At 42.6% G+C, this 27,793-nt stretch overlaps 1 protein-coding gene and 1 long non-coding RNA gene across 5 annotated transcripts in view; one reads left to right on the forward strand and one right to left on the reverse strand.

Annotated features, from left to right (window-relative positions):
- The first annotated feature begins 29 nt into the window (after positions 1–29).
- On the forward strand, positions 30–1,378 carry LOC307043757. Its single transcript, XR_013809433.1, has 2 exons — positions 30–1,060; positions 1,279–1,378. It is a non-coding gene; the product is annotated as an uncharacterized lncRNA (long non-coding RNA).
- A 2,774-nt stretch (positions 1,379–4,152) lies between these two features.
- The window catches only part of rusc2 (RUN and SH3 domain containing 2), a 58,235-nt gene continuing 34,594 nt past the window's right edge, over positions 4,153–27,793 (reverse strand). The window contains exons 2-13 of one of the 4 annotated variants that reach the window (XM_079688543.1): positions 23,787–25,490; positions 20,714–21,284; positions 16,651–17,307; positions 15,411–15,629; positions 14,940–15,110; positions 13,038–13,114; positions 12,700–12,874; positions 11,297–11,402; positions 10,611–10,657; positions 9,213–10,266; positions 6,968–7,126; positions 4,153–6,340 (exon numbers count right to left, since the gene is read on the reverse strand). In XM_079688543.1, coding sequence (XP_079544669.1) covers positions 6,133–6,340; positions 6,968–7,126; positions 9,213–10,266; positions 10,611–10,657; positions 11,297–11,402; positions 12,700–12,874; positions 13,038–13,114; positions 14,940–15,110; positions 15,411–15,629; positions 16,651–17,307; positions 20,714–21,284; positions 23,787–25,316 — 4,974 coding nt within the window. In that variant the 5' untranslated portion in view covers positions 25,317–25,490 and the 3' untranslated portion in view covers positions 4,153–6,132. Of the gene's footprint in view, positions 6,341–6,967; positions 7,127–9,212; positions 10,267–10,610; positions 10,658–11,296; positions 11,403–12,699; positions 12,875–13,037; positions 13,115–14,939; positions 15,114–15,410; positions 15,630–16,650; positions 17,308–20,713; positions 21,285–23,786; positions 25,491–27,793 lie in introns of all 4 variants that reach the window. The other 3 variants (XM_079688542.1, XM_079688545.1, XM_079688544.1) reach the window with 3 other exon arrangements.

Below are 27,793 nucleotides of genomic sequence, written 5' to 3' on the forward strand. Positions count from 1 at the left end.
AGTTGAGTAAATAGAGAGGCGAAGTCACGCCCATCTACTTCCGGTCCATGGGACCCCGGAAGCGAAAAATTATACATTGAATTTAATGGAGAGAGAAAACGTATCTTTTGATCCCGTTTGAATTGTGCCACGAACTACACATATGATGTTTGTCAATCTTAAACAATCATTTCCATGTCAAAAAAGTCACATTTTGTCATAAAACTGTTGAAATATAAGACTATGAAAAATACGCGACTACAAAGACTACAAATCCCAAATCCCATTCTGGGTCGCGCATGTGATGTCACAGGCGATAATGCTCCAAGTGGTTGCGACTCGTAATTAAAGCGAAGAAGAAGATTTCATAACTGATTTATTCCCTCCAATAAATATAAGAGATTGCTCCAATACATTCACTTTTACAAGATGCCCGTGTGCTTTGTACCATGTTGTAATCACAAAAGTGATCATACCACTTGCTCGTTCTATCGCTTCCCGTCTGATGAAAGGACCAGGAGTCGCTGGATCAGACATATCAGGTAATATCATACATGTTGTGCATGGAACATAGTCAAGTTAGCTACCTAGCTAGTAGCGACGAGTAGCGAGCATGTTAGTTAGCATTACATTACTTAGCCTTGTCATTTTTAGTAGCCTTACCATGAAGTTATTATTTTATTACATGAAGTACACCAAAATGTTAAACAGTAAGAGTAGTCATCATGGTAAGTATTTCTTGAAACATTTGAAGAGTAGCCTACTGCGCCCTCCACCGGGTGCTAAGGAAGCAGTTCAGGGAGAGTCGAAGGAAGGCAGGCAGGCAGGGAGCTTTGCATGACATTCTTCTGGACATGTGTCATTGTGATGACAGTGAGGGTGAGTCAATCTGTTTGTTGGAAAGACAGTAGTTGAGTGATTACTGAGAGAAAATTATTAAAAGAGATAATTATTCAGTGTTGTTACTTTAAAGTGTTGTTACTGACCTTTTTCTCTTATTTTCTTTACCTCACCTGTAACTGCTGAGACCCTGAGGAACATGCACACTGGACTGACCTGCTCTGGCAACCTGATTTCCACTGTACGTAATAGTATTTGGTTATGGTATATTATTTATATACATCAAAGGCACAATGCACCCCCCAGAGAGACACATGTATTGAGTGATATTTTGCATAGGTCATGTGAAATCATCTTTACATACTATAAAACTGTAGGAGCGGCAACTTGTTTTGAAATTGAATTTTTAATATCCGATAATAAAGTTGATCTGTTTTCTTTATTCTTCTCTCTTCCCAGCTCCATCCATCACCGTTCTCTGTTCCTGCAGGTCCTGCTTGCTAATAAATGCTCATAACTTTTTACACAATTACAAATAAAGTCAATGTATTGTATGACATGAAGTTGTGCTTCATTCTGAGTCAATAATAAATTAATTCTGCCTTCAACTGCAAAATGATTGTGGACTGCACCGACATCCATGTAGCTGCCCCCCAGTAAGATGAACCAAGCAAAGCTGACACTCAACATACAGCTGTGCTCTTAAGTTGACATGAAGAATTTGTGAAATATTGGTAATTATTTGGAAAAAATGACTGACGATGCAGAAAACTTTTTTTATTTAGGAACAGTGGTCAGGTGAAGCATTTATCACTACATTTGTGTCACACTTAAAAGGCCAAACACACTGGCCAAACACACCTCGTTTACAACTCCCCAGTTGACAGCCATGACTCCCGTCTAAATTGTACCCTCCAAGCACCCTCTTCATGAGGGACGCGCATGGAGTGGATGAAAGTCCCGACCTCAGCACAGCACCAAAATTGCTGGCTGTCAACCTGCCCTGCCTGTGTAACTGCCACTGAGGATTTGTCTGCTGTCCTACGGTGGCTGTCTGGATGGCAGCTTGCTGGTCTCTGCTCAGTCGCATTGAGGCAAGAATTGCCTCAAGCCCCCGACCCCCATGCTCCTTCACCAGCTCCGGCACGTTGAAAATGGCCTGATGTTGAGGCTGCAGCTCTGGCTCAGGTGACAAAAGCCATGCCATGCCACGCTGCGCCCCTCAGTGCAGACCTGAACCAGTCTACTTCCTCAGTGGCGATGTCTCTGGCCAGTGGGTTGTATGTCTCCTCTTGCTGTTGGTAGAGTTGAGACACCGGCTGGACTACTTTTGAAGTGCCAGGCTTCCTCCACTGGCACTCAACTTCTGTGGAGCTGATCTGCCACATGGCAAATATTGCCAATGCTGCAGCGTGGCTGCATTTGTACATCCCCCGTGCACAACCACAGACAGCGCTCTGCATCGCGCCATCCTCTCCCATGTAGATCTGTACAAATAAAGTAAGTACCATGTTTGTTAACATGCTATAATAGATTGAATGAGCAATACAAGGATGGTCCAGATCTGGGGGTGGGAGGGTTTATTTTTCCATAGTTTTGTCCTCTTGTCTGATTGTTGTTGTTTGTTTTTTCTGAATTTTTTGTAATTTGTGTTTTATTGGTTGTGATTGTACATTGTATTTTTTTAAATGTGTATTACATTTTTGAAAAACATTTGATCAACAAAAAAGGATTTGGTCAGGACCTAGACTCAGTGTGTAGTTTATGAATTAATCAATGCTCTCTACATTAGGAAAACACATACCAGTGTACCAGAGGGAGTCACAAACAGCTGTGCCTAGATAACCAAACAAATTGACAAGATAACCAAAATCCTTGAATCTACACACAGCAAATAAACTCAAATGACACAACGAGATGTAGAAAGGAGATCACACATATAGTCGATATAAAACTGGCCGCTTCAATCTGAAGAGCAACTAAAACAAAACACGGGAGTGTACCTTGTTCTTGTGAACACTAATGTTATCCACAGCATACACACCCGTATACAGTACACCCGTTCTAGGTTCTGATTGGCTCTCTATGTTGGCATTCTAGCTTCTGACTGGCTGTCCAGGTTGTCAATCACAGCCGTGGTTCATATTATGCTAGTCGACTCGTAACATCGCTAAACTTTTTTTCTTGACGGTTTTCTCAGTCAACTAATGCTATTGATAACAGTAACATAAATTAACACAGCCCTGCACACTGCAGTCATTATATGCCGGGTCTGTGGTTCATCATCTTCTTTTTCATTCTCCTCCTTATTGACTGACATTAACGTTAAACATTGCACTCATATTACTCACCGAAACCTTGTAAAGCCGGTCCTGCATGCTGGCTCTTACAGAACCGACTAACTCCCCTTTCGTGTATGTACAGCTCTCAACGTGCCCAGACTTGTAGTAATTTTCACCTCGTTTTATACTTTTATTCTCATTCTGAAAGAATGAGGTGAAATGTGCCAATGTGACGGTCATCTTTGTGTTGGTGACGCGTATTGTGCGGGACCAGAGACATGTAGTTCACTGAGCGGCTTAACACAAAAAAATGTGTTACTTCACAGTTTTACGACACATTTTAATTTTTTTGACTTGCAAAATTTTTCTTTTAAATTGACAAACATCATATGTGTCATTCGTGGCACAATTCAAACGGGATCAAAAGATACGTGTTCTCTCTCCATTGAATTCAATGTATAATTTTCCGCTTCCGGGGTCCCATGAGCTCCCCCGGAAAGGGAGGAACTTCGCCTCTCTATAGAGTAAGAACATGTTTTTATGAACCCCACAGCTTCCGGTCTTCCAAGTCCCGAACGGACAAAAAGACGTGCTGCAGGCACGAAACATACTACCAATAGAAATACATTGCTTTTAAAATCGTTCTGTGTGACAAGATAAAAAGGGGAAAATCGTGTTGGTGAACACAAATCAATAGATGAAATGCCGTGACTAGCACAAAATGCCGTGAGACTGGGTTGAACGTTAGCTAGCTGTCTTCATGAACTTCAACTTCATTCTTGTGCTGCAACATCAGAACAAACGCAAATTGTGAACATTTGAGGGAGAGCTGTGTGTTTTTGTTTATTAAGAAATACATTTTTAATCAACACAAATAGAAGTGTGCAAATTGGCACACTATGCGTTCTTCTCAATTCACATTCTAGTTTGCAGTTATTTTAAGTGGTTTTTTCAGGGTCACCCGTTAACAAGTGTCTTAGAAAAGAGACATTTTGACCAATGAAAGGATTGTGTTTTAAAAAATAATATGCTTGAAATCGTTCTACAGATGTTCTGGTAATCCACTATTTCTTTAATCAGCAAACTACAAACCTTTTTACAGTCATTTCATCATTCAAGGACAAAAGACAGGAGCCTTTTCAGTTGAGCACTTTGTTATTTAACATCCATATTAGTTTGATAATGTCATACATACACGTCATATAGCCTGGACAGAGAGAGAGGAGCAGTGTCATTGATGCTGGAGGTATTTACAGGCAGCCAGGGAGGAGAGAGAAAGTAGATTAAAAAAACAAGAGAAAGAAAGGAAAATGGCCAAAGGCTTATTTCTTTCTTTCTCTCTGCAGAGCACAACAATTTAGCTAAGAAAACGCCAAATAAAAACTCAATCTGTTCTCACCTCTTTCCCCTGAGCTTCCATGTTTGTTTTTTTTCACTGCTGCATTTGTTTCCAAGTGAACTCTGAACGGGATGTCAATGAACAGCAAACTGCATGGAAGAACCAGAAATAACCCTCACACTTTCCAATGTCGGCTATCATTATGGTTGTTAGCACAGAAGCTAAACCTTATTTAACATAAAATGCATTAACCCAGTAATATCATTCATACATGTAGCTCTAAAGGATTTTATTATACAGTAGGATGCATTTTTTTAGTGCTTAGAATAAGACTGTACAAAAAAAGAACACAAAGAAATGTTAAATGGAACAATTGTATCCTATGTAAGTTTTTCAAAAACTACACAAGCATTCATTTATTTAATAAATGTACACTGATTTTTTTAACCATTTTATATTGTGAAGTATTTGGATTGGGCATCTGTATACACTCACCATCATTTTAAGGTGACTTTGTAACCTAAGGCAGCATTTTATTCCTGGGCATTTACCACCATCACAAAATTTGTTGGGGTTTCCCTTTAAACGACACAAAAATATCCCCTCGCTATCATCTCTATACTTTTCTTTCTAAAGAATCAGGGGGAAATGTCACTTCATAGCATATACAAAATATAATGTATATTCTCCCTTTTCTTTCCTCAAGCGCTTTAAGGCATAGATAAGATATTTTACCCCTCTTTAAATGCAACGCATAAAACTAATTAGCAATCATTTTCAGGGTTGTATCCCTAACACATAAAAAAAAAGGCCTCAGCAATGCTTTTGCTTTCATTGGACATCCTTCCCTGTCTTTCTGCAGGATGCTCCTCTCTGCTTATTGAAAAAATAAATAAATTACCACATGTGGAAGTCATATATGCATTTACAGTATGTACCATTAGATCGAATGCACTCGGACTGCAGCCACTCGCTCTTCAGAAGTGTCCTTGGATGATGGGGGATTGTGGTGAAACTAGATTGAAGGGATAACGATTGTTTTAAGGTCACATGCATTTAAACAATATCAGCCATCAATTCATCACAGCTGTAGTAAGTATTGTATGGAAATGAAGCTCTCTATCCCTTTGTCATGATATAGGCTTTGATCAAATAATGTAAAATTAAAAAAACATTACAACGTTTGCCTCCTTTTCTTCTTGGCTTATATGAATACTAATATGGTGAATCTATGCTACTGAAGCAGACACTTTTTTTCTTTTACAGCCACCTTACCCAAAAAAAGCAAGAATCCACAGGTTTCTACATGAGTGTGGCACAGCGAGGTGAGCGTACAGACAGTACAGCGGAGTGCAGCTAGGCATGTTATATTATCATATTGTGTATATCTGTGATTAGCCTCTCCTATGATGATTTTGACACTGGACAGTCACGGTTAAGCTAGCTTCACGTCAGAGTGTCTTTGGGTTTTTCTTGTCCAGCTTTTGGTTTATGGATGTATGCATGCATACTTGTCAGGATGTACCCTTGAAGTTTTTCAGCTTGCATGCTTCCCTTGCATGTGTCTGTACATATTTTCTTTTCAGGAATCACCCCAAATAAATATACAGTTATCCGTAAAAAACAGGTTTTGTTTCATTGGGTGTGTGGCTGTCAATCTCCAAATATATCGCATTAATTCCTCTCGTTGATTCAGCACCGCCCAAGTCCGGTGGCCTCCTGGCTGTCCTCCATGCTCTTCAGGGTGACATAGATGATGGGGACTAGGCCCTGAATGGAGCCCAGGGAGCACAGAAGCCAGTCTGGGTCAGCCTTGCTCAGGACCCGCAGGATGTCTCCTTTGTTGAAGCTCAGCTGTCCGGGCTCAGTGGCGATGTGGTGACACAGCGCTCGTACTTCACTGAGGGATGACACAGCATGGAGGAAATCTGTTAGACTGGTGACAATCTTTAAAGCAACTTACTACCAAATGGTCCTTTGTTGTAGCTTCTCATTTCTGAAATTTGCTCTGTCTCGTTATCTTATGTGAAAGTTACCTCTACTGTGACATGTTTAAATGCTTTATTGTTCCAAAAGGACTTTATTTGTCTCATACTGCCTGTGCTGCAGCACCTCTTTTCAACCTCTGTCTAAAACCAGAGCCCATCTGCTGTGATTGGTCAACCTCTGAAATATGTCCCGTACCTTAACATATCAAGTACAATGTGTGGGAACGCTAGCCAAAACAAGCGTAAACATTTTACGCAGTGATGTCATAATGTAGTGGAAGTAAACAAAGGAGTCAAATCAAGGTGTTTCAGGCAGGGGGAGAGAAACTACCTGTGGAATTTGTCCAGGTCTGCCAGGACGCCGCAAGCCTGCATTTACATGCTTTGTGTTTTTTAAACCAGGTCCTTACATTTGAAGAACCGTAATGAATAAATGTGGGTTGATAAGTAGGTTCTTGAAAAGTTGTTTTGTATTACATTTTTCTTATAGCTCTCTCCTTAAGTGTGAAAACAGTGCAAGATGTTTATTCTCTGCTCACCATGGAGACTTGTGTCTGGCTTCAGGAGGAGGGGTTGACGTTGGTGGAGGTGAGGATTGTGTGGACGGAGGCTCCGCCTTCTTCCCACTACCGGCTCCAATCGTCTGAGCTACTAGGTCAAAAACAGATCTGTCCAGAGAAAGCCATCCTGATGGAGGCCTTAGAAAAAAAACAATTTGAAAAAATGTAGCAGTTATTGTATTGATAGCTGAAATAAAGGTTGGTTTTGGTTTAACCAGAAGGCTGATGTTATTCATGTTTTTTATATTATAGGGATCAAATTCCATTAAAAGACTCAAACCAACAAAGGGTTAATCTCGCTCTTAATACTTTCTGTTTTCCCAAAGTCCCTTAGTTTCTACTGAATATATATACAGGACTGTCTCAGAAAATTAGAATATTGTGATAAAGTTCTTTATTTTCTGTAATGCAATTAAAAAAACAAAAATGTCATACATTCTGGATTCATTACAAATCAACTGAAATATTGCAAGCCTTTTATTATTTTAATATTGCTGATTATGGCATACAGCTTAAGAAAACTCAAAAATCCTATCTCAAAAAATTAGAATAGTTCCTCAGACCAAGTAAAAAAAAAAAGATTTATAACAGCAAAACACAATCAAACATTTGAAAATGTCCATTAATGCACTCAGTACTTGGTTGGGAATCCTTTTGCACGGATTACTGCATCAATGCGGCGTGGCATGGAGGCAATCAGCCTGTGGCATTGCTGAGGTGTTATGGATGCCCAGGATGCTTCAATAGCGGCCTTTAGCTCATTAGCATTGTTGGGTCTGGTGTCTTTCAGCTTCTTCTTCACAATACCCCACATATTCTCTATGGGGTTCAGGTCAGGGGAATTTGCAGGCCAATCGAGGACAGTAATGCCATGGTCAGTACACCAGTTACTGGTGGTTTTGGCACTGTGGGCAGGTGCCAGATCATGCTGGAAAATGAATTCCTCATCTCCATAGAGCTTTTCAGCAGACGGAAGCATGTAGTGCTCTAAAATCTCTTGGTACACAGCTGCATTTACTCTGGGCTTGATGAAACACAGTGGACCAACACCAGCAGCTGACATGGCTCCCCAAACCATCGCTGACTGTGGGAACTTCACACTGGATTTCAAGCAACTTGGATTTTGCTCCTCTCCAGCCTTTCTCCAGACTCTGGCGCCTTGACTTCCAAATGAAATACAAAACTTGCTTTCGTCTGAAAAGAGGACTTTGGACCACTGTGCAACTGTCCAGTGCTTCTTTTCCTTAGCCCAAGTCAGACGCCTCTTCCGTTGTCTTGAGTTCAGAAGTGGCTTGACCATGGGAATACGGCTATTGTAGCCCATTTCCCGGACACGTCTGTGAACAGTGACTTTTGATACCTGGACTCCAGCTTCAGTCCACTGTCTTTGAAGCTCCCCCAAATTCTGGAAGCGACTCTTTTTCACAATGCTGTTAAGGCTGCGGTCATCTCTCTTGGTTGTGCAGCGTTTCCTGCCACATTTCCCCCTTCCAACAGACTTTTTGTGGATGTGCTTTGAAACTGCACTCTGTGAACAGCTTGCTCTTTGAGAAATTTCTTTTTGTGTCTTACCCTCCTGATGGAGGGTGTCAATGACGGTCCTCTGGACAGCAGTCAGATCAGCAGTCTTCCCCATACTTGTGATTTAGTTTACTGAACCAAGCTGAGTGTTTTTCAAGGCTCAGGAAACCCTTGCAGGTGTTTCGAGTTAATTAGACGATTCAAGTGATTCGTTGAACACCCCACTAGTATACTTTTTCATGATATTCTAATATTTAGAGATAGGATATTTGAGTTTTCTTAAGCTGTATGCCATAATCAGCAATATTAAAATAATAAAAGGCTTGCAATATTTCAGTTGATTTGTAATGAATCCAGAATGTATGACATTTTTGTTTTTTTAATTGCATTACAGAAAATAAAGAACTTTATCACAATATTCTAATTTTCTGAGACAGTCCTGTATCTCTTAAAACAGAAAAAAAAAATACAGTATGTTTTTTCTGTTTTTTAAAGGCTCAGTGCCTCAAACATTTGAAATTAGTGCATTTTAGTAAGGGACTATTTTGGGGAGCTCACAGAGCAGGATCACAAAATGTTTCACCAGAATGAAATAATTAGATTCATTTTATCATACTCCAGATTCACACACATTCATAGAATAAATTGTTGTTGTTTTTTTTTACAAAATATTGATTGTCATAAGATTATCCTTTTTACTTACCTGTTTTTTTTAGTTTTTGCTTTCTGTTCAGCCGCCACCGCCCTGGAAGGAGAACCAAGAGTGGATCCAAAGAGTCTCCCCCAGCGCAGACCCTGGGATGGGCTCTCCTCCTGGGCTGTATCCTGAGCCCCAGTCCCTGTCGCCTCCAGAGGTTTGGTCTCTTTCTCCTGGTTGAGAACAGAGTCGGGTGGGCTGCCCATCCATGAGGGCTTCTTCCTGGATCCGGCCGACTCCCCGCTGGAGCTACTGCTGCTTATACGGCCCTCAACTTCTTGGCTGGACTCGGCCCCCTCCACCACTCCCTCTCTGGCGGGGGGCAGCTGATTCGGTCTTCTTTCTGATGACTTCTTTCTTTTCTCGGTCTTAACAAACTTGGACCCCTCTGCGGATTGGTCGATGTAAACCTGGGAGGACTGCATGAGCTGGTACCACCATCCCGCTTGTCTTTCCTGCCGCTGACGCCCCTCGTCAGCCATATCCCTCTCTTTTTCTTTCCTCCTGTTTATCTCCTCACCTTCTCCTTGGCTCTCTTGTCCAACGCCTTTCATTCTCTCTCCACTCATCCCCCTCTCCTTCCAGAGATTAGCGAACCCGTCTTCCATTATGGCCGAGTTACTAACAGTCCCGGATGTCATGCTATCCGTCGTTGCCGCCTCGCTCCTCACTCTGAGTTTATCTCCCGCTGCCTCCCTCCTCGCCTCGACCCCTTCCATCCTCGGCCACGTCCCCTCCCGTCTCAGCCCTGCCCTCTCTTTCTTCACCTCTGCGCTTGAGTCTCGGACCATCTCGCTCACGGTAGTGCTCCATCCTCTCATGAGCTGGAAGGTTGAACGCGTGGATTGGTCGACACTCTGTCCCGCAGAGCACAGCTGCTCTTTGCGACGGAGGTGCTCCTGGCCCTTTTGGAGGAGGTGGGGTTCGAAGAGCAGGTCCAGGTCGAACGGGAGGAGCGACAGCGGCTGCAGCAGGAGGAGGAGCTCCTCAAAGAGAGGCTGGCACGCCCCCTGCGACAGGGGGAGGAAACCCCAAGGCTGGTAGTGTGCTGCTATTATATCTGAGGAATGTCAATTTAAAAAAGGTACAAGATTCAGAGGAATTCAAATAATTTTATCCACAATTAAATACAGGTACAATCATAAAACTTGAAAATATGTGAAATGGGATACCCTGATAATCTGAAGCTTTAGAATAGGGGCCGGACATTAAAATAAAAGTATATACAATATATATTATTGAAACATCTGGAATTAGAGAGTTCATGTATTATACAAAAACAAGGCTAGCTAAAAGACACAGTAACACTAACCAAATACCCTAAAACCTAACCACTGACTTCATACACTTAAACATCAAAGAACTATCTAAAAATAATTAAATGATGTACAAGTTAAGTATTACCTTCATGTGTGTAGAGGTGATTGAACCAGAATTCCAAAGATTTTAGGCTGAAATATAAGGAAATAAAGTTTTAAAATCACAGTTTCATTTAGTCCCGACATGGTAGAACACATTAAAACCATATTTATCTAAAAGTACGGCTTTTATCCTACAATATAAGTGAGACTTAGAATGAGAAATCAACACTTTTAAACTTTTGAGTCTATGAACGGTAAATGGTCAAACCCCGCGATCTGGATAAAGTGTGTGTGTGTGTGTGTGTGTGTGTGTGTGTGTGTGTGTGTGTGTGTGTGTGTGTGTGTGTGTGTGTGTGTGTGTGTGTGTGTGTGTGTGTGTGTGTGTGTGTGTGTGTGTGTGTGTGTGTGTGTGTATAATGTACTTGTCCTTGAACCTTTGTGGAGATCACACTTTTATCCCGGGATATGAAATAGGTCCCCACATGGCTAACCTATTATTCAAAATCACAGTATGAACCAAAGCATGTATCTTAACTTGAGACCAAAACATAACAGCAATCTCAATGTTAGACTTGCAATAACTGATTTCCGGGAAAATTGAAGCAAGCACTTTCGTTTAGCTCATGTAAATATTCTGTCCCCTAGGATGAGAGCCATTGTTGCTATAGAATATATGTATAAAGAATAGGACCATGACAGGAAATACTATGATGAGAAAGAGTGACTCACTTGAGCAGGCCGAAGATGAAGGCGTTGAGTCTCATGCTGTGGCTTGTGAGCTCAGAGAACTGGCTCACCTTGGAGAACAGGCTGTGGAGAACCCGTGTGGACGGGCCTGATTGAAACACACATACAGAACATCTTCTTGTTACATGTCACCCATAGGTACCTTTTGGTTCTCTGTCAAACTGTCTACACTCCAAAACAGAGGCGCCACCTAAAGGTTAAAATGAGCAACACAGTTTTTGTATATTTTCAGGTGCGGCCTAGCATTAACCTAAGACCAGGCTTGGGGAAAAATGGAAAACAATGTAACGGGATAAAGTAATCAGGAGAGAAAAAAAACACAGCTGTATTCCCTGACACCCACATAAAATAAGATGTAATCAGATTACTAGCACAATTTTAAAGGGTTGATAACTAGCAGGGTTACAATGTTACAATACATTTTAAAATAAATACATATATATTAGGAAGCACATTTTTTCACATTACAACCATTTTGTAAGTGCGGTAACTGGACACCTACATTCTAAAACAAAAATATTGTGTATGCTTTTAATTCATGTATTAAACTTAAAACAACTATATTATTCTGTAGGCCCCTTCTATAATTTGAGCCTGTTATAGCCTGTTTAATTGTCTTGTTGGCAGTTCTGTAGGTTTAGTTTAGTTTAGTTTATTTATTTATAATGTCGTGGACAGTCCCCATCGATGAACTGTCACAAAAACAGTAAATGGAGCAGCTTTAGCCAACATGGCTAATTTCCAGCTGTTGTCCCCGGCAAGATGGTAATAGACACCCTTGAAATCACCCTTAAAATCACAATATATCAACACCTTGTTTGTTAGAAATACAGTGGGTGCTCTCAATTCATATACTGTGTTAAACAAAAAATGTCTTATTCTGTTTCAGGTAAAAGGAGGACACAGTGGACACATTTTTCATAATTAATATGTTGGTTTCTTCCTATCTAAGCCTACATCGTTCTGTTTTCTAGCATATAAAAACCATGTAAAAAAATATTTTGTTTTGGGTATTCATTTTCTCTAGTATTTAATTGCTTTGCATTTGACATTGAAGTAATCCAAAGTAACCAAAAGTAATCATTACTTTTTATATTTTTCTACTTAGATTAGGTAACTGATTACATTTCTTTTTTACAGGTAATTAGTAAATGGAACAGACTTAATTTTTAAAGTAACCCTCCCAACCCTTTCTATTTCAATGATTCCTAAAATAAAAAGGAGATACTAAAATCAAGATGTTCTTTAAGTCTTATATTTGAATATATCTATAGACTGAAAGAAGCTAAAGAATGTATGGATTTTGCAGGTTTGTGTTATTTCAGCATGCATTTAGCATTACATGTGTCCTTGCTAATGTTTCATGTTTTTGCTGATGTTCTCACCCAGCTGTGTGGAGGCCTCCACCAGGCTCCAGGGCTGACAGCGCCGCTGTCCGATGATCAGGTCCAGGACGTAGGCCTTCAGACCGTCCTGCAGCACCTCGTGCAGCGCCGGGCACAGGTACTTCAGGATCAGGTGACCCACATTGGGACTCACCCAGCTGTTCCCCAGCTTAGCCTGGCAGGGAAACAAATGATGAAGAAGATGACAAATTAGGGGATTGGGAGGCAAGATGTGTGATGAAAGATTTACATTTCTGTTATTATCTTAACTTATCTTGTGTATTAGATGTTAAATGAGTGATAGGTAGTCATCAATCTGATCCATAAAAAACTCTTACCTTTACATCTGGGTCTCGACTGGTGCCGAAGTGTGCCACAATCAGATCCACTGCTGTGTTCACAGCTTTTACCGAACCTGGCAAGGAGAAAATAATTAAGAAGTTATCCTTTTTTACTACAAATAATGGCTTTGCAATTAATGTCACTTAATTTATCTTTTGCGTTATGATTTGGCATTAAAGGGTCCCTATAAAGATATTTGTGGTTTTCCCTTTACGTAATACACTTAAGTATTTTTTTTTCTCTTGTATTTCTTTGCATTGCATTTAACATTGAGGTGGTTAAAACGGAAACTAATCAGGTTACATTACTTTTATACTGTGATACATTTAGATTAGGTTACCGATCAGATTTTTTAAAAGGTAACTAGTAATTGTAACAGAATACATTTTAGAAGTGACCCTCAAAACGCTGGACACAATGTATGTGAAACAGGTGACGAGGCTCCGTAAATCTGGCTCTTGGTTCCCTCCCTAGTACACTCAGCAGTGTAGAGGTTGTTCCCTTCAAGAAGGTAAACCTGGGTGATACAGCTGAAAGATGATCTCCCTGCTCATTATGTGACGCCCCGTGCTGCTTCAAGAGGCCTCTGCAATTACTGCAGTGAGAGGCACTTGATTCAACTACATCATTTCACTCGCTGTTGTACTTGTCAACAACCCTGCATGCTCTGAAATTTTTTCCAAACTCTAATGTGAGAATTTTACCTGCAGTATTATTTTCTTTGATATGTTATGTTACACACTAGAAACAGTTGTGTTTAGCTGCATCGGGAGAACATCACTTAATAACCTGTTATCATGTCCTCATCTGTTATTATCTCCATGACAACATAGCAGCTCTTCACACTGTGAAAGGCTGAAAAAAGATGTGGCCCATTGCCTCAATAACAAGTATTGTGATGAAATCTTGTTTTCTTGAACCTGTCTCTATGTTCATCTTCTTTAATACTACACATTCAGCTACATGAATAATGTTATGCTATAATAGGAAGTCCAATACTTTTTAGGGTTTTCCCTTTCTGTAATGTGTCATAAGGTTTTTGAGCATGTAAATGTTCTACAGAGAATCAAATCTCAAAGTTCCTTCTTGAAGGAGTTTCTCTCCCAAACACTACCCCCTGCCTGAAACGCCTCCATTCGCCTCCTGTGTGTACTTCCGTGACTTAGTGACATCACTACATAAGAATTGCGCTTCAATTTGCTAGCACTCCAACATACTGTACGTGAAAGCCCAAGCGGCGGGACATTTCGAAGCAGTTGACCAATCACAACAGACTGGGCTCTGGTTTCAGACAGAGGGTGAAAAGAGGTGCTGCAGCACAGGCAGTATGAGAAAAATAAATACCTTTTTGAAAAAAAGTTATTTAGTTGTTTTTATTTTATTTTCCCTTGTTTTATTTTAGGGGATTTAGATTGTACTTGAATATATATTGTTAATCTAATATTACAGTTATTGTATAGTCAATTAATTGACTTTAAGGAAATATGATGATTGTGCTTAATCCAATGAAGATCTATGTCCTATTAATGTCCATAAAATAAATGCATCTAGTGTTAGTTTTAAGGTTAGTTTATTTGTATAGCACATTTTAAGGCACAGAGGCAATTTAAAGTGCTTCACATAGGCATTTAACACATAATACTTTTTAAAAACAAAACAAACACACTAGTGTAATTGTGTAAACATCTCCTCATGTCATTTGTACGGTGTCTGTTAAAACAAAGTTCTTAAAGAAAACACAAAATGTTTTACATCAGATGAGGTAGTAAATGAATGCAGTGAGCACCAAGAAAAATGGTGAACACTTGGACATCAAGTCGTTTTGCAATAAAGTATTAAAACACTCCTCGTTGATTCCCACTGTCATTGTCGATATGCATATATGAACACACACTCACATCTCTTCTTAGTCAGGTCCACAGAGATGTGGGAGTGTGAGGAAGAGCCAGAAGAGGAGGAAGATGAGGCGTCGGGGGAGAGGCAGAACTCCTCCGGGGGCCTCTCGGTCATGGAGAAGTAGTCCGGCAGGAAGTCGCTGTAGATCTGCTGCAGCTTGGCTGATTGGCCCACTGCTGAGATACACACACGCAGGTGATTAGACACATTAGCACACAGCGCCTCTTTAGGAAGCAAGAACAGCTGTTTGGTATCCTTTTTGCAACTGCAGGTGAGACTTTAAGGAACACCTTCAAGAACCTCTAACATATTTTTTCTCTAAGGAACCCTGGGTAATATTATTCCTGTGACTTTTCCCTCAGACAATGCATTCTTTGTACCTTGAACTCTGTCAGAAATACTACAAATATTAAGTATTCAAGTCTACTCTTAAAATATCCTATAATCAGTTCCAACAGGGAAATCATGAGCACCATGAAGGCGTCCCAGCGCGTGGCCAGAGGGGGCTGAAGGGAAGTCAAACACGTTCCGCCGGGCAGGGCGTGGTCCCCCGCCCTTTCTGGGTTGCAGGTGATCGGAGAGGGGGTCTGATCCTGCAGAAGAGTAGCCTTCTGAGACCGCCCTCTCCAGACCCAGGGGGTTTCGACGACGGTACTCCCTCCATTTGAGAGCCTGGGGGGAGAGGTGGTGTGCTGAGGGGAGGATTTGGGGTGTCGTTGGTCGGGTTAAAGAATGGATTATTGAGTAAATGGATCAAATAAATATATGGGAAAAGGTCAGTTGGAAAAGATGGAGGTTAAGGTAAAGGAGAGGATTTAAGTCCATGCAATGAAGGGAGAGAAGAAAGACAAAAAGACAAGAGTAAGAATGTCACTGTTTGAAATACTACATCAACACTGAATCCCATAGCACTTTCACATAACTGAGAACCAAGGCAGGAATACACTGTGTATGGGTGTGTGTGTGTGTGTGTGTGTGTGTGTGTGTGTGTGTGTGTGTGTGTGTGAGTCTGTCATGCAGTGTTGTCGTCAAATCACCAATTATTGAGTCCCCTATGTTTGAAGCCAAGTCCAAGTCCGAGTCACCCAACAAGAGTCCAAGTCGAGTCTGAGTCAAGTCATCATAACCTGTGTTCAAGTCTGACTCCAAAGCCGAGCCACCAAGGAGAGCCCGAGTCACAAGCCCAGGTCATCATGTATTACTCGGAGTGGATATATTTGTTTAAAGGTAGCTGTTGATTTGGTTCTTATCAAGCAATATTTGTTGTGTCTGCATTGCTTTTATCCTGTCCTTATCCATGTTATACTAATTTGTGTATTTAACTGCTATGAATCACTTTGAGCTGGGAATAGTTGGGGGGGGTAGAGGGGGGGTAGATGGTACATTGGGCAAAGTATATCTGGGGCAGATGTGCACAACACCAAACTTGACTTAATTAGAGTACAATACCGACAATCAATGTACAAGTCAGTGTAATCGTGCGCGAGAATTCACAAGTCCGAGTTCAAATCCTAGTCATCAGTGTGAGAGTCCGAGGCGAGGCATGAGTCACGAAAATCGGCAATTTAGGCCCACTCAAGTCCAGGCCTGCTGTCATGGTTTTCTTTTCTTTTTTTGTCAAATAGTCAGGAAGGATCTATAATAAAATACGATGCTTATTCAATGAGAACACCCCCTGAATATATAGTTTTTTAATAATCTTGTGGAACCTACCATTATGTGTCCTGGCTCCGGATCCTTTGCTTCCCTCCACTTGAGAGTCCACACATCCCAGCGGGCTCAGCGAGTCGCTATGAAGAGCCGGTAAACTCTGCAGAGCTCCATGATGGAAACAGTGTCCCTGCACCGCTGGCAGCATTGGGGGCATATTCCCTCTCTTCACCCCCAGGGATGGAGATGGAGGGGTGGGCAGTAACGGTCCTGAGCCCCCTCCATGCTTTCCTGTGGGCGGGCTGTGCAGGGGGCAGGAGAGGCTGTGTTTGGGCTGAGGGCTGGGGGTGCAGGTGGAGCAGGACCCGGAGCTGGGCGTCCCCTGCAGCCGCACAGGGGAGTAGCTCCCGAGAGGTGAGGGTCGGACCGCTCCAGGTGGAGGGGCTGCGGCAGCCCCTTGGTACCGGTGAACATTCTCTTCTGCATCTTCACTTTCCTCCCCCGCTGGACCTCCAGAGCCAGAGCTGGAGCTGGAGCCGGAGCGGGCCTGCATCTCAGAGATGTAGCCTGTGAGCAGGGGCAGCAGAGGCTTCGGCTTCGGGGGCTTGGAGGCGAACTGGTGGTGGAAGGTGAAGGGCTGGATGGGGAGGGTGGTGGGCCGCTGGTCCTTGGTGTAGCGAACCACCACAGGACAGCTTTCAGAGGAACTGGAGAGGCCACCTAGGTTAGCACAGTTGGAGAAAAGATGGAGTGGAAAAGGAAAAAAACCTTGTTAGTTTAAAAAATAAAATTAAAAAAGACTTTTATTCTGACAACATTTTGTAAAATCAAATTAAGTAAGGCTTCAATCATCAACATTATAACAGTCATGAAGTTTTTGGATTTATTGAAAGGTTAATTGTTTAGATTTCATTAGCTTTATTAAGTTGGACTTCATAAAATGACAACTCAATTTCAGGCATTCATTCAGAGGTACAAATAATAAGGATTCCAAATCACAAATGAAGTTCTTTCTATCATATGATCATGTACAGTATTGTATACGTCTGAAAATGTCACACAATTTCCTGCAGTCCAAGTCAAACACCTTATATCCAATCATTAATGTAAAACCCAAACATAATTTCAATTTGCACTGATTAAAACTGAGCATAGGCTCACATTTCAGAAGCTGGATCTGGTGGGTAGACAGTGAGATAGGTATGATTAGGCAGGTTACAGACTAGAATTGAAACTAACATTACAGAGGCAACCGAAAACTGCCCAGTCATGAGTCACAAAGCTCAACAGCCCTGATAACAGACAACCATACCACACACACACACACACACACACACACACACACACACACACACACACACACACACACACACACACACACACACACACACACACACACACACACACACACACACACACACACACACACACACACACACACACACACACACACACACACACACACACACACACACACACACACACACACACACACACACACCTGAAGGCAAGGCGTCAGGAGACACACAAGCAAGGAGAAGCCTTTTTCTGCACTTCTTCTCTGCCACAGTCTGTGTGTTTTACTGTGTGTGTGTTCTAGATCCAGTGCAGACAGAAGAGCATGAGACGTCAGCGGTGTTGCGCAAGCTGTTTGTCACCCAAAGCCCGGCCCACCGATGCCACCTGAGCTGGGTGCGGTGATGTGTCTTGGCCAAAGGGGGCGACATTGAGCAGCAGTAGGAGTAGAGTAGGAGCATGATGGAGGAGGGAGGAACTACACACCCAGCAGGCCTCATCTCTCACTGGGGATGGAGGACAGGAACACTCCCTCTCTGTCTCTGTTGGATCTGCTCCGTCATGTCTCAATTTTTTTTAAATCTTGTTTCCCCTCCCGCCTCCCTTCCCCCTCTGCTACTTCTCTGCCTCCTCTCTTCCCCTCCGGCTCCTCTCCTCTCTCACAGATGACTCCAATAGACAGCCGAGGCTTTTCCCTTTCCTTCGCAGCTTCATGTTAGCATCATTAGCGAGGGAGCTGCCTCTCGAAGGCTTTTAAAGAGGCCTGCGCGCTGCGGTGCAACAACGCAGGAAGTGAAGTCTGATGAATAATATATGTTGCTGCACAGCCTCTCATTATAATCTTAAATCATCACAGTCCATATGAAGACAGAATGACAAACTGAAGAGGATGTTTTTGAGGCATGAGAGACACATATTTCCTCAAATATCTTTGTAAATTCTTCCCTTGTCTTCCATTTACAGTCCTTATTTGTTATTCTCACTGCCCCAGTCTGTAAGAACAGTAGTTGAAAATAATGAATTAAATCCAGATATTTTCAAGTGTCTTTAAAACCCAAAGGTTTCGAGTTTGCTAACATAGGACACAGTCAGCAAATATTAACATTTGAAAACCTAATTCTAGTGATCTTTTGCTTAAAAAATGACTTAAAAAGGATTATGAAAAAGTTTTTATAGTTTCTTTCCATTTCTGATTGAATGTTATATTTAGTTTTTGGGTTTGCATTGCCTGCTTTCAGATATATTTTTCATTATGTAAGAAACTTTCATTTTAATTAAAGAGGGCCTATTATAATAATGTTCAGGTTCATATTTGTATTTTGTTCCTTTACGTGTTTACAAGCTTTAATGTTCAAAAAGCTCTTTATTTTTCTTATACTGCCTGTGCTGCAGCACCTTTTTTCACCCTCTGTCTGAAACCAGAGCCAAGTCTGCTCTGATTGTTTAGCTGGCCGGCTGTGTTGTGATTGTTCAATCACTTATGGCGCATTGCCACTACAGGGCCTCGCTCGGCCTTGCTCGGTATAGCTAGGCCTCAGTAGGCCTCGTTAGGACAGGCTCACTTTATGCTGCGTTTCCATTACAGTTTAGTAGCTGGGGCAGTAACTATAGTAACGCAGTGTAGGCGGAGCCGTGACGTCATCTTCAATGAGAACCACAGAAAAACAACATCAGCCGTTAGCTGTTAGCTCTCAGAGCTCACAGCTCCTCTTATCTGTTCAGAAACTAGACAAAAGTTAAACAAGTACAAACCACAGACCGTCTTTGTCATGGCGAATACAGTCGCTGGTTTATTTATGTCTGTATAGGCCGTTGTTGTGAGTGTGGACGGTCGGAGCATATACTGCGTTAGCTTAGTCGATCTCCATTCAGAATGGAGGTTCAGCGAGATTACATCTTGTTGTCGCATTTTAACCGGCATTTTAATGACACATCGAAACAATAAAAATACTTACACAAATATATGTAAGGTGGAACTGCTTGTGCTAGTCTGAATGATGAAATGATGAGTGAAATTCAACATTAGGGCTGCAGGATTTTTCTAAAAATAACTAGTTGCGATTAGACTCCTCTGCAGCAATAAAATAACTAATGAAGATTGATATTTTCACATATTTTAAAAATATTACACTTGAATATTGCGATTTCGATACAATGTGATTAATTGCCCTTTGCAACATCATTTGTTTGTATGTGAGAATAATATTGTCAGCATGTAAATAATTAGAGTTTTCCTCAGAATCAATATTTTAGATGTTTTGCTACTTGCATTCAACCAACAACAACAATGCTTAAAAACCCCAAGAGGACCACTAAAACGAAGAAGAGGTTCAAGAGACACATTTTTCCATAAATGACTATCTGTTAACCCACTGTGCGGGTTATCTTTCAAATGAGGGAAGCAGTTATAGTTCATTAGTTATTATTGACTGAAGCAGAAGTAGATGAAGCAATACATGTAGCTTGTAGTGAAAGCACTAATGGACAAATATGTATATTTTCTAACAGATTGTACAGCTTTAACTTTATGAGTAAAGTTCAAATCTCCACTGATCAGAATTTATTTTAAATCTTATAAAAGTTTAAAATGAATTTGCATGATCTAAAAAGGGTTGCTTGTAGTGATGTAGTAATCCACAGCGAACCATCACCATCCAACGGTTCAGCTCTCCTGAGATTTTAGGAGTCCATTGTGATTGTTTTCACTGCCAGCAACTAAAGCGCTACATATTTTTCTCAGGAGTCGATGTAAATAGGCAATTGTTTGATAACAAAGTCATTTTTTGGGCAAAGAAATATTTTGCTAACTGTTAACAAGTTAGTAACATACCTTCAACATTAGTACGGGGGTCCCTTGCCCCCTCCAGGTGTTGCTCAATGCTGCCCTGACTGTAACATCTGGTGAAGGGTACAGGTGACAGGCTGTTACTGTCAACCTCCACACGCTGCTCCAGGATCGGAGAGAAATCCAAGGAGGAGTGGGAGTGGGTGGAGTAAGTGGAGGAGAAAGGGTCTGCAGCTCCCTTCAGTGGAGGCGACCCCCCCGATGCTCCGTTTCTCCGCTTGCTTCTGGCGATCTCCGCGAAAGAGGTGACTCTTGGAGGAGGAGGCGGGGTGGGGGCAGCGCCCTCGCTGAGCCGCACTGGGCAGCTCAACATACGCTCCAGAGACCCGAGTCGAGGCGTTGGACACTTGTCCAGGTTGCGGTCGTAGCTGCGAGAGCGGGGGCGGCTTTCAGAGGAGGCTCCGATGAGACCCCGACCAACCGTTGGAGGGGAGATGTTGACGTACACCTGACCTTGGATCACGGTAGGAGCAGCTTCAGTCCCACCGACTGCCTGCTGATTTTTCTTCTCTTCATCCTCTTCTTCATTATCAACATCATCATCTTCATCATCTCGCTAAATTGAACAAGGGAAGAAGATATATGGGTTGAATGATCAACGATCCAATACGGTTGATGCAAAGTGAAAATGTCGATATAATCTTCTTTAAGACATGCCCTTATTTAAAAAGTGTTCATTGGAAAAAACATTTGCACTTAAACATGACCATTGTTGGTGCTTTATAGTGAACAACATGAGGTCAGTTTTGTTCTTGGCATTTAAAAAGGGCCCTATGATGCTCATTTTCAGGTTCATATTTGTATTTTGTGCATCTATTGTGACATGTTCACATGCTCTAATGTTCAAGTGCTTTATTTTTATCATACTGCCTGTGTTGCAGCACCACTTTCCCCATAGAGCCTGATCTGCTCTGATTGGTTAGCTGGCTGGCTCGGGGGAGGAGTGTGTGGGAAAGAAACTCCTTCTGGAAGGATCTTCAGGATTTTAGCCTTTGCAGAACATTTACATGCACAGAAATCTACATAAAAATACAGGAAAGGGATCACCCTAAAAAAGCATAATAGGGCCCCTTTAAAATCACACGTTTTTTTTCACTTAATTGTCTGGTAGAGCCCAGAATTAAAATAGTCAACTGACTTTTGATTTCCATTGGTGAGTTGATATGCAACTTAATGTGTTAAATGGGTAAATTTGATTGTCTCATGTTGATACAAACTTCCGATTCATACCCTTAAAAAGTCAAATACACTAATACACAGCCAATGTACTGAACTGCTAGCAAGCTAGATTTGCATTGACACTTTTACAGACTAGAAATAATACCCTTCAGATCAACATTACTAAAAATAATCCTCAGACATGATATTAGATCAGCCCAGACAGTGGCTGTTATCTAAAGTGAGCCATTGGCTGACTACTGTGTTACTGTATCAGTGTCATAGCTATTTTAAGTTCAGGGTTATTGTCATTGTCACAGCGCCAGGGGCGGACTGGCCATCTGTAGAATCTGGAGAACCACAGAACGGCCGGCCGGCTGGCCTTTAAAAAATATGTGTTTAACGTCATCATTTAAGTTGTGCTGACGGCCGACAGAGGGCGACAGCGGCCGCTAATGCAGTTGTGTGGTTCTTATCTGTCAAATAATCACACACGAAGAAGAAAAAAGACCGGCCACACGAAGAGAAGGGATTAGACGCCGCAGCAGACAGGGAGAATGAAAAAACATGGATAAAAATCAAAGAAAACGAAAAGAAAAAGGTGGAGCCGAGAAGGCAAGAGAAAAAAAGGTGAAGTCACTCGCAGGTGAAGCATATAAATGTTGCAAATTGACAGACCTTTTTGGCAGCAGCGCTGCTAAAAGCACTATCAGCAGCAGCTTAGAACAAGTGCAAGATGATGAAGAGAATGATGAGGGCGCGAGTTCAGATATACAGCCAGCCTCCTGCGTTCATGATGAGGGACAGAGTTGAGCTGGTGGAAGAACCAGCTCAACTGGCACATACAAGTGCAGGGCAAGAGCAAGAGGTGGGTGAGAATTATCCCTTGAACTCAGTGGCGTTTTCTCCTGGAGGCCAAGGGAAGCCAGGCTTCCCCTGTTTTTTTGGATTGCAGTTATAATTTTAATAAATAAAAACACTTTGTTTAGTTTCGGTAATTATTCTGCCGGCCCATCTCTCCCCCATTCTCATTGAGTATTTTACAAAGAGTGAAACAGCGCCCCTCTAGATGTTATGATGAAACAGTAGATGGCACTCTCTGTTGCGAAAGGAGACTAGCCGAAATTGGCTTCCTTTGGTGAAAAAAATTGAGGGATTGACCAATCAGATGAGGCTCACGTCATGCCTCACAATCCAATCAAATCGCATCAACTTCAGTTCGTACTGTAACTGTCATCACCTCCCTTAAAAAGTAGCAAGCAACTGAAGTAGGTACAATTATGGGGGGTGGAGATTTAGAGTATTTCATCAAAAATAATTGTACTAAACTTCTGCAACAGCAGCAACTAAAAATGAAATCTGATGACAGGCCAATGCCCAAACTGGAGCTGTGTACGGAGAGGAAAAAAGGAGCGAATCGGACGTAAATCTTTAAATAATAAACAGCGGATTTCTAACATTTGACATTTCATGTGGCCGGACTGGGTCAGTTTCCAGGGCTGAATTTTAGTCCCAGTCCGCCCCTGCACAGGGCCTTTAGTTTTCGCAGTGTTCATGCTACTTGTCCATTGTGCTGTGAATGGTTCAGGCCGATCTTACATCCAGGACATGGATCCAGGACACTCAGTTTTGTCGCCTGCCTCCTTTAGTGGCCCTTGAGGGAATATGGGCCAGCAATCAGTATGCTCTGATTGGCTTGCAAGAAACATTTATCCAATGGTGGGCTATATATTCGGATGTGTTTTCTGAGAGAGGCAGCTCAAAAAAGAACTGACTAGGTTGTCTTATTTCACGGTTTTGGGGTTGATAGGCATTGCACACATCTTATTATATGTGCCAATCACTGAAAATATAAGTTAATGTACCTAATAAAAGCAGTGAAGTAGGATTCTCTACTCACCCTAGAAGAGTCCACATCTTCATCTTCTTCTTCCACACCCTCTTCATCAGCTCTTTGCCTGAATAGGAAGTACTCATTGGGTTGGGTCGGGGTGGGGCTGCCTTTGCTGTGCTCATCGGAGCAGCTGTTGACCGAGGAGCCTGCAGGGCTCGGGGACGACTGGGACGAAAGGTCACAGGTGACCAGCTTGTAGTAATTTTGTGTGGCGACAACTAGGCTTGCCTGACTCTGGAGACAGGACACGAAGTCTCCAGACGACCCAGAATGTGGAGGCTGGTAAGAGTTGCAGTTTGCGTCAAGATCAAGAACCCCTTGGTGCTCTACAGCACAGGAGCAGGTGGAGGAGGTGGGCAAGTGCGGATCATGGACCAGAGGGAAGGGTTGTTGCTGTGACAAGGGAGGCTCCGTTGGCGAGGTGTGAAGGTCTAGATAGAAGGCCCCTCCGGTCTCCGAGTCTCTCTTGTTTCCAGGAGGATCAGACATAGACGAGGTGCGGGAGTGGTCTGTGGAGCTGTTGAGGTTGGTGTGCCCAGAGACCGGTGGCTTCTCGGGAATGCTGTTGTTCATCTTGTTGTAAATGGCACTGAAGTTCACGAGCACGCCATCCGAGCTGTTGCAAGAGGAGTCGCTGCCGTAGCCTTGCTGGCACTCCGAGAAAGGCTCTGAGAAGGATTCAGGGAAGTGCTGGGGGTAGTTCTGGCTGAGAGCACAGCAGGAGCACTGTCGCACGGAGGAGCTGGAGGAGCTCCGACCACACCTCATAGGATGATCTTCATCCTCTGCATCGTCATCACCCCAGTCTTGCTCTCCACAATCCATGGACATGTTGGAACCGCTGCTGCCGAGGCGCAGCTGGCTGTCCAGTCCTAGAATGTCCATGTCCTCCAGTTGGGTGGAGAGGTCCGAGGCTTCTGCCCTGAGGGACTCCCCACTGCTTCCACCAACTGACCTGTGCAAGAGGAAGGGCTCAGAAGCAAAGTTGTGTAAATGGAAAGAAGCCATCTGGTCATCGTGGGCAGAGTTTATGTCACTGTGAAGGTGAAAAGAGGAGTCTTCAAGATAACCACTGAGGTTGTCACCATCCTCCTCCTCTTCTTCATCCTCATCTTCGGTATTCAGGAGGAAGGGATTGTGACGCAATGGATTCCTGTTCCTCGGTTTGACTCGCGGTAATGTGTGAGCTGTAATCAGCTGGTCGTCAGAATTACTCGAGGTAAACGATGAATCATCACTTGCTGTGCTGCCTCCTCTCCCTCCGACTTTCCTATCTCTCCCCCTGTTGTGGGACGCCCAGGAGCCGCTGGAGGTCTGGATCAGGCTTCTGAAGAGGAGTGCGTCTCTCTGAAGGATGTCTCTCTCTGGAAGGGAAGTGGTGCGACTCAAGCCCAGGTTCTCCGGTGGGATCAACGGGTTGCTCCTTTTCAGTGAGCCCCCGCAGCCAACCTTCCGCACACCTGAAACCTGGAAGTGAACCAGGGGCATGTGGCGCACAATCAGGGTCTCGTCTGACAGCTTAGGGGGGCTGTCCATGGTCCAGGAGGAAGGAGCGTGAGACAGGAGCAGAGCAGGCTGAAGTGGATGGTATATATGTGGTTTTGTGGAGGTTTGTGTTCAATTTCTGTATGCTGGTCCCAGTTCTGCAGGGCTGCCAAGGATACGGAAGGAGAGGTCCAGGAAGTCAGCTCCTTGGTCAGAGTGGTACATCTGCAAAACACAAAGAGACAGAGAGGAGAGATATTATAGAAGCAGGCTCCAAAGCACACATATGCAGGCTTCAGGCTACATGGTAAATAATGTAGAGTCCAGGAAAGACAGCAATAAATTGATCTACAAGACCTGCTTTGGTTATTTCGCAGATAGGGTTCTTATTGATTGTTTTTATTTGACGTTTCATCATTGTTTTTTATCTTTGTGGCTGTATATCCTTCAGTTATCATGGAAAAGGTGTTTGCTATTTCATAGTTCTAATCTAACTTAGCTTGACTCAATGGGAAATCAGGGCATTGCTGTAAAAAGAGCTAAATGCTTTTCATTTTCCTTGACTGAACAATGGCTGATGATCCCAAGATTTAAAAAGGACATATTATGCTCATTTTCAGGTTCCTTATTGTATTTTATTTATCTTATGCTGCCTGTGCTGCAGCACCTCTTCTCACCCTATGTCTGAAAGATTGTTTAGCTAGCTGTTATAATTGGTCTACCGCTTTTTAGATGTTGGAACTCTAGCCAATAGAAGCGCCAGTGTTACATTGGGATGTCACTATATCAAAGAAGTAAACAAAGGAATCCAATGTTTCAGGCAGGCCATTCACATGCACAAACACCTATAACACACTAAAGCAGTGGTCGCCAACCAGTCGATCGCGATCAACCGGTCGATCGCGAGTGTGGTGCGGGTAGATCGGGGGCCGTAAAAAAAAAAGTAACAAAAGAAAGAAAAATAAAATAAAAATAATAATGTTTGAAAAATACGTTTTTATCTGTAAACCTATCATCCACCACCCCATTAGCAGGTGCCACTTGATTGACGTACATTTGAGACACCTCAATAATATAATACATTAACCGTGCTTTACGTGAACCTCATCATGACACAAGAGACGACGGCAGGACTGTAATTTCCCGTGTTCAGTGAACGCAACCGAGGCAACACACCAGACCAATCAGAGAGTTGCATGGAAATACACGTGTGCTTGTGTCATTCAAGCTCGGCTCTGTGTGTGTGTGGCGATAGCGCATTCAGTGTGATAGAGAGGGAGTGAGGGAGAGAGGGGGACCGGTGCTAGCGGGGACCGTGATGTTAGCATCTGGTTAGCTAGCTGCACTAACGGACATAAGGAGCTGTTTCCACAACAAGCTTGAGGAGAGTCCTCTCCTGTCAGACTGAGGGGCTCAGGTGAGCTAAAGGACTCTTGAGTGTTTAGAACAGTTTTGTCACAAATTATTCAAAAGATTATTTCCGCGGCACACCTTCATATGATCATTATAGTTATACAAACAATAAGAGAATAAAGGAAAAACAGGTATGAAATAGCCTACTATATGGCAGTAAAACAAGAATACAGTTTAATGTGATTTGTAAAATATCCATAAAGAAAAAGAAAATCTGTTTACAGTTCTGTTTCATATGGGTGCTGAGAGAGGTATCCATAGATCTCTTCATGTTGCTCTCAAAGTGCACCAGATTGATGCTTTCAACTTCAATATTTTTAAAAAAATCTTCCCGGGGGAACATCCCCCCGGACCCCCCTTGAGGAGGTGAGGTCTGCCCCCCAATAGCACTTTACCCCTGCCTATATGCCGTGAGCTGATTATGGAGCCTTCATTGTAACAGTCGTTCAGATGCAATTAGCCTATATAAAAGGCCTCAAATTGGAAGCATTGTCTGGGCCGTCTTTTCCACTAAATTCTGCAATAGGTAGATCTCGCCTGTCGCCTAGGTCGAGGTCGGTGATCTTGGGCTTAAAAAGGTTGGTGACCACTGCACTAAAGGAAAGGGAAAACCCCCAAAAACCATAATAGGGCCTCTTTAAATGTTTATACTTCAGTCGAGATGAATTAACAATGCCAAGACTTTTGTTGACATCATCGTATACCAGATTTCAATGTCTTTAATTGTCTGTGCTTCATTATTTCTCGTCTTGTAATTATAAGATATTAAAGTGACTAATATATGCTTGGCTAAAATAGCTGCAGTAACCGTACAGAACGTTTTACTTCCAGTCTCGTCTGTGCAGCAGGGTGAGTCAGCACCATGTGAAGTGGAAACACACACACACACACACACACACACACACACACACACACACACACACACACACACACACACACACACACACACACACACACACACACACACACACACACACACACACACACACACACACACACACACACACACACACACACACACACACACACACACACACACACACACACACACACACACACAGCTGACTGTTAAACAGGGCTATGATCTCATCCATATTCAGATAATACACCCTGAA

Source organism: Notothenia rossii (genome assembly GCF_949606895.1).
Source record: "Notothenia rossii genome assembly, chromosome: 6".
In the NCBI taxonomy this organism is placed as follows: Eukaryota; Metazoa; Chordata; class Actinopteri; order Perciformes; family Nototheniidae; genus Notothenia; species Notothenia rossii.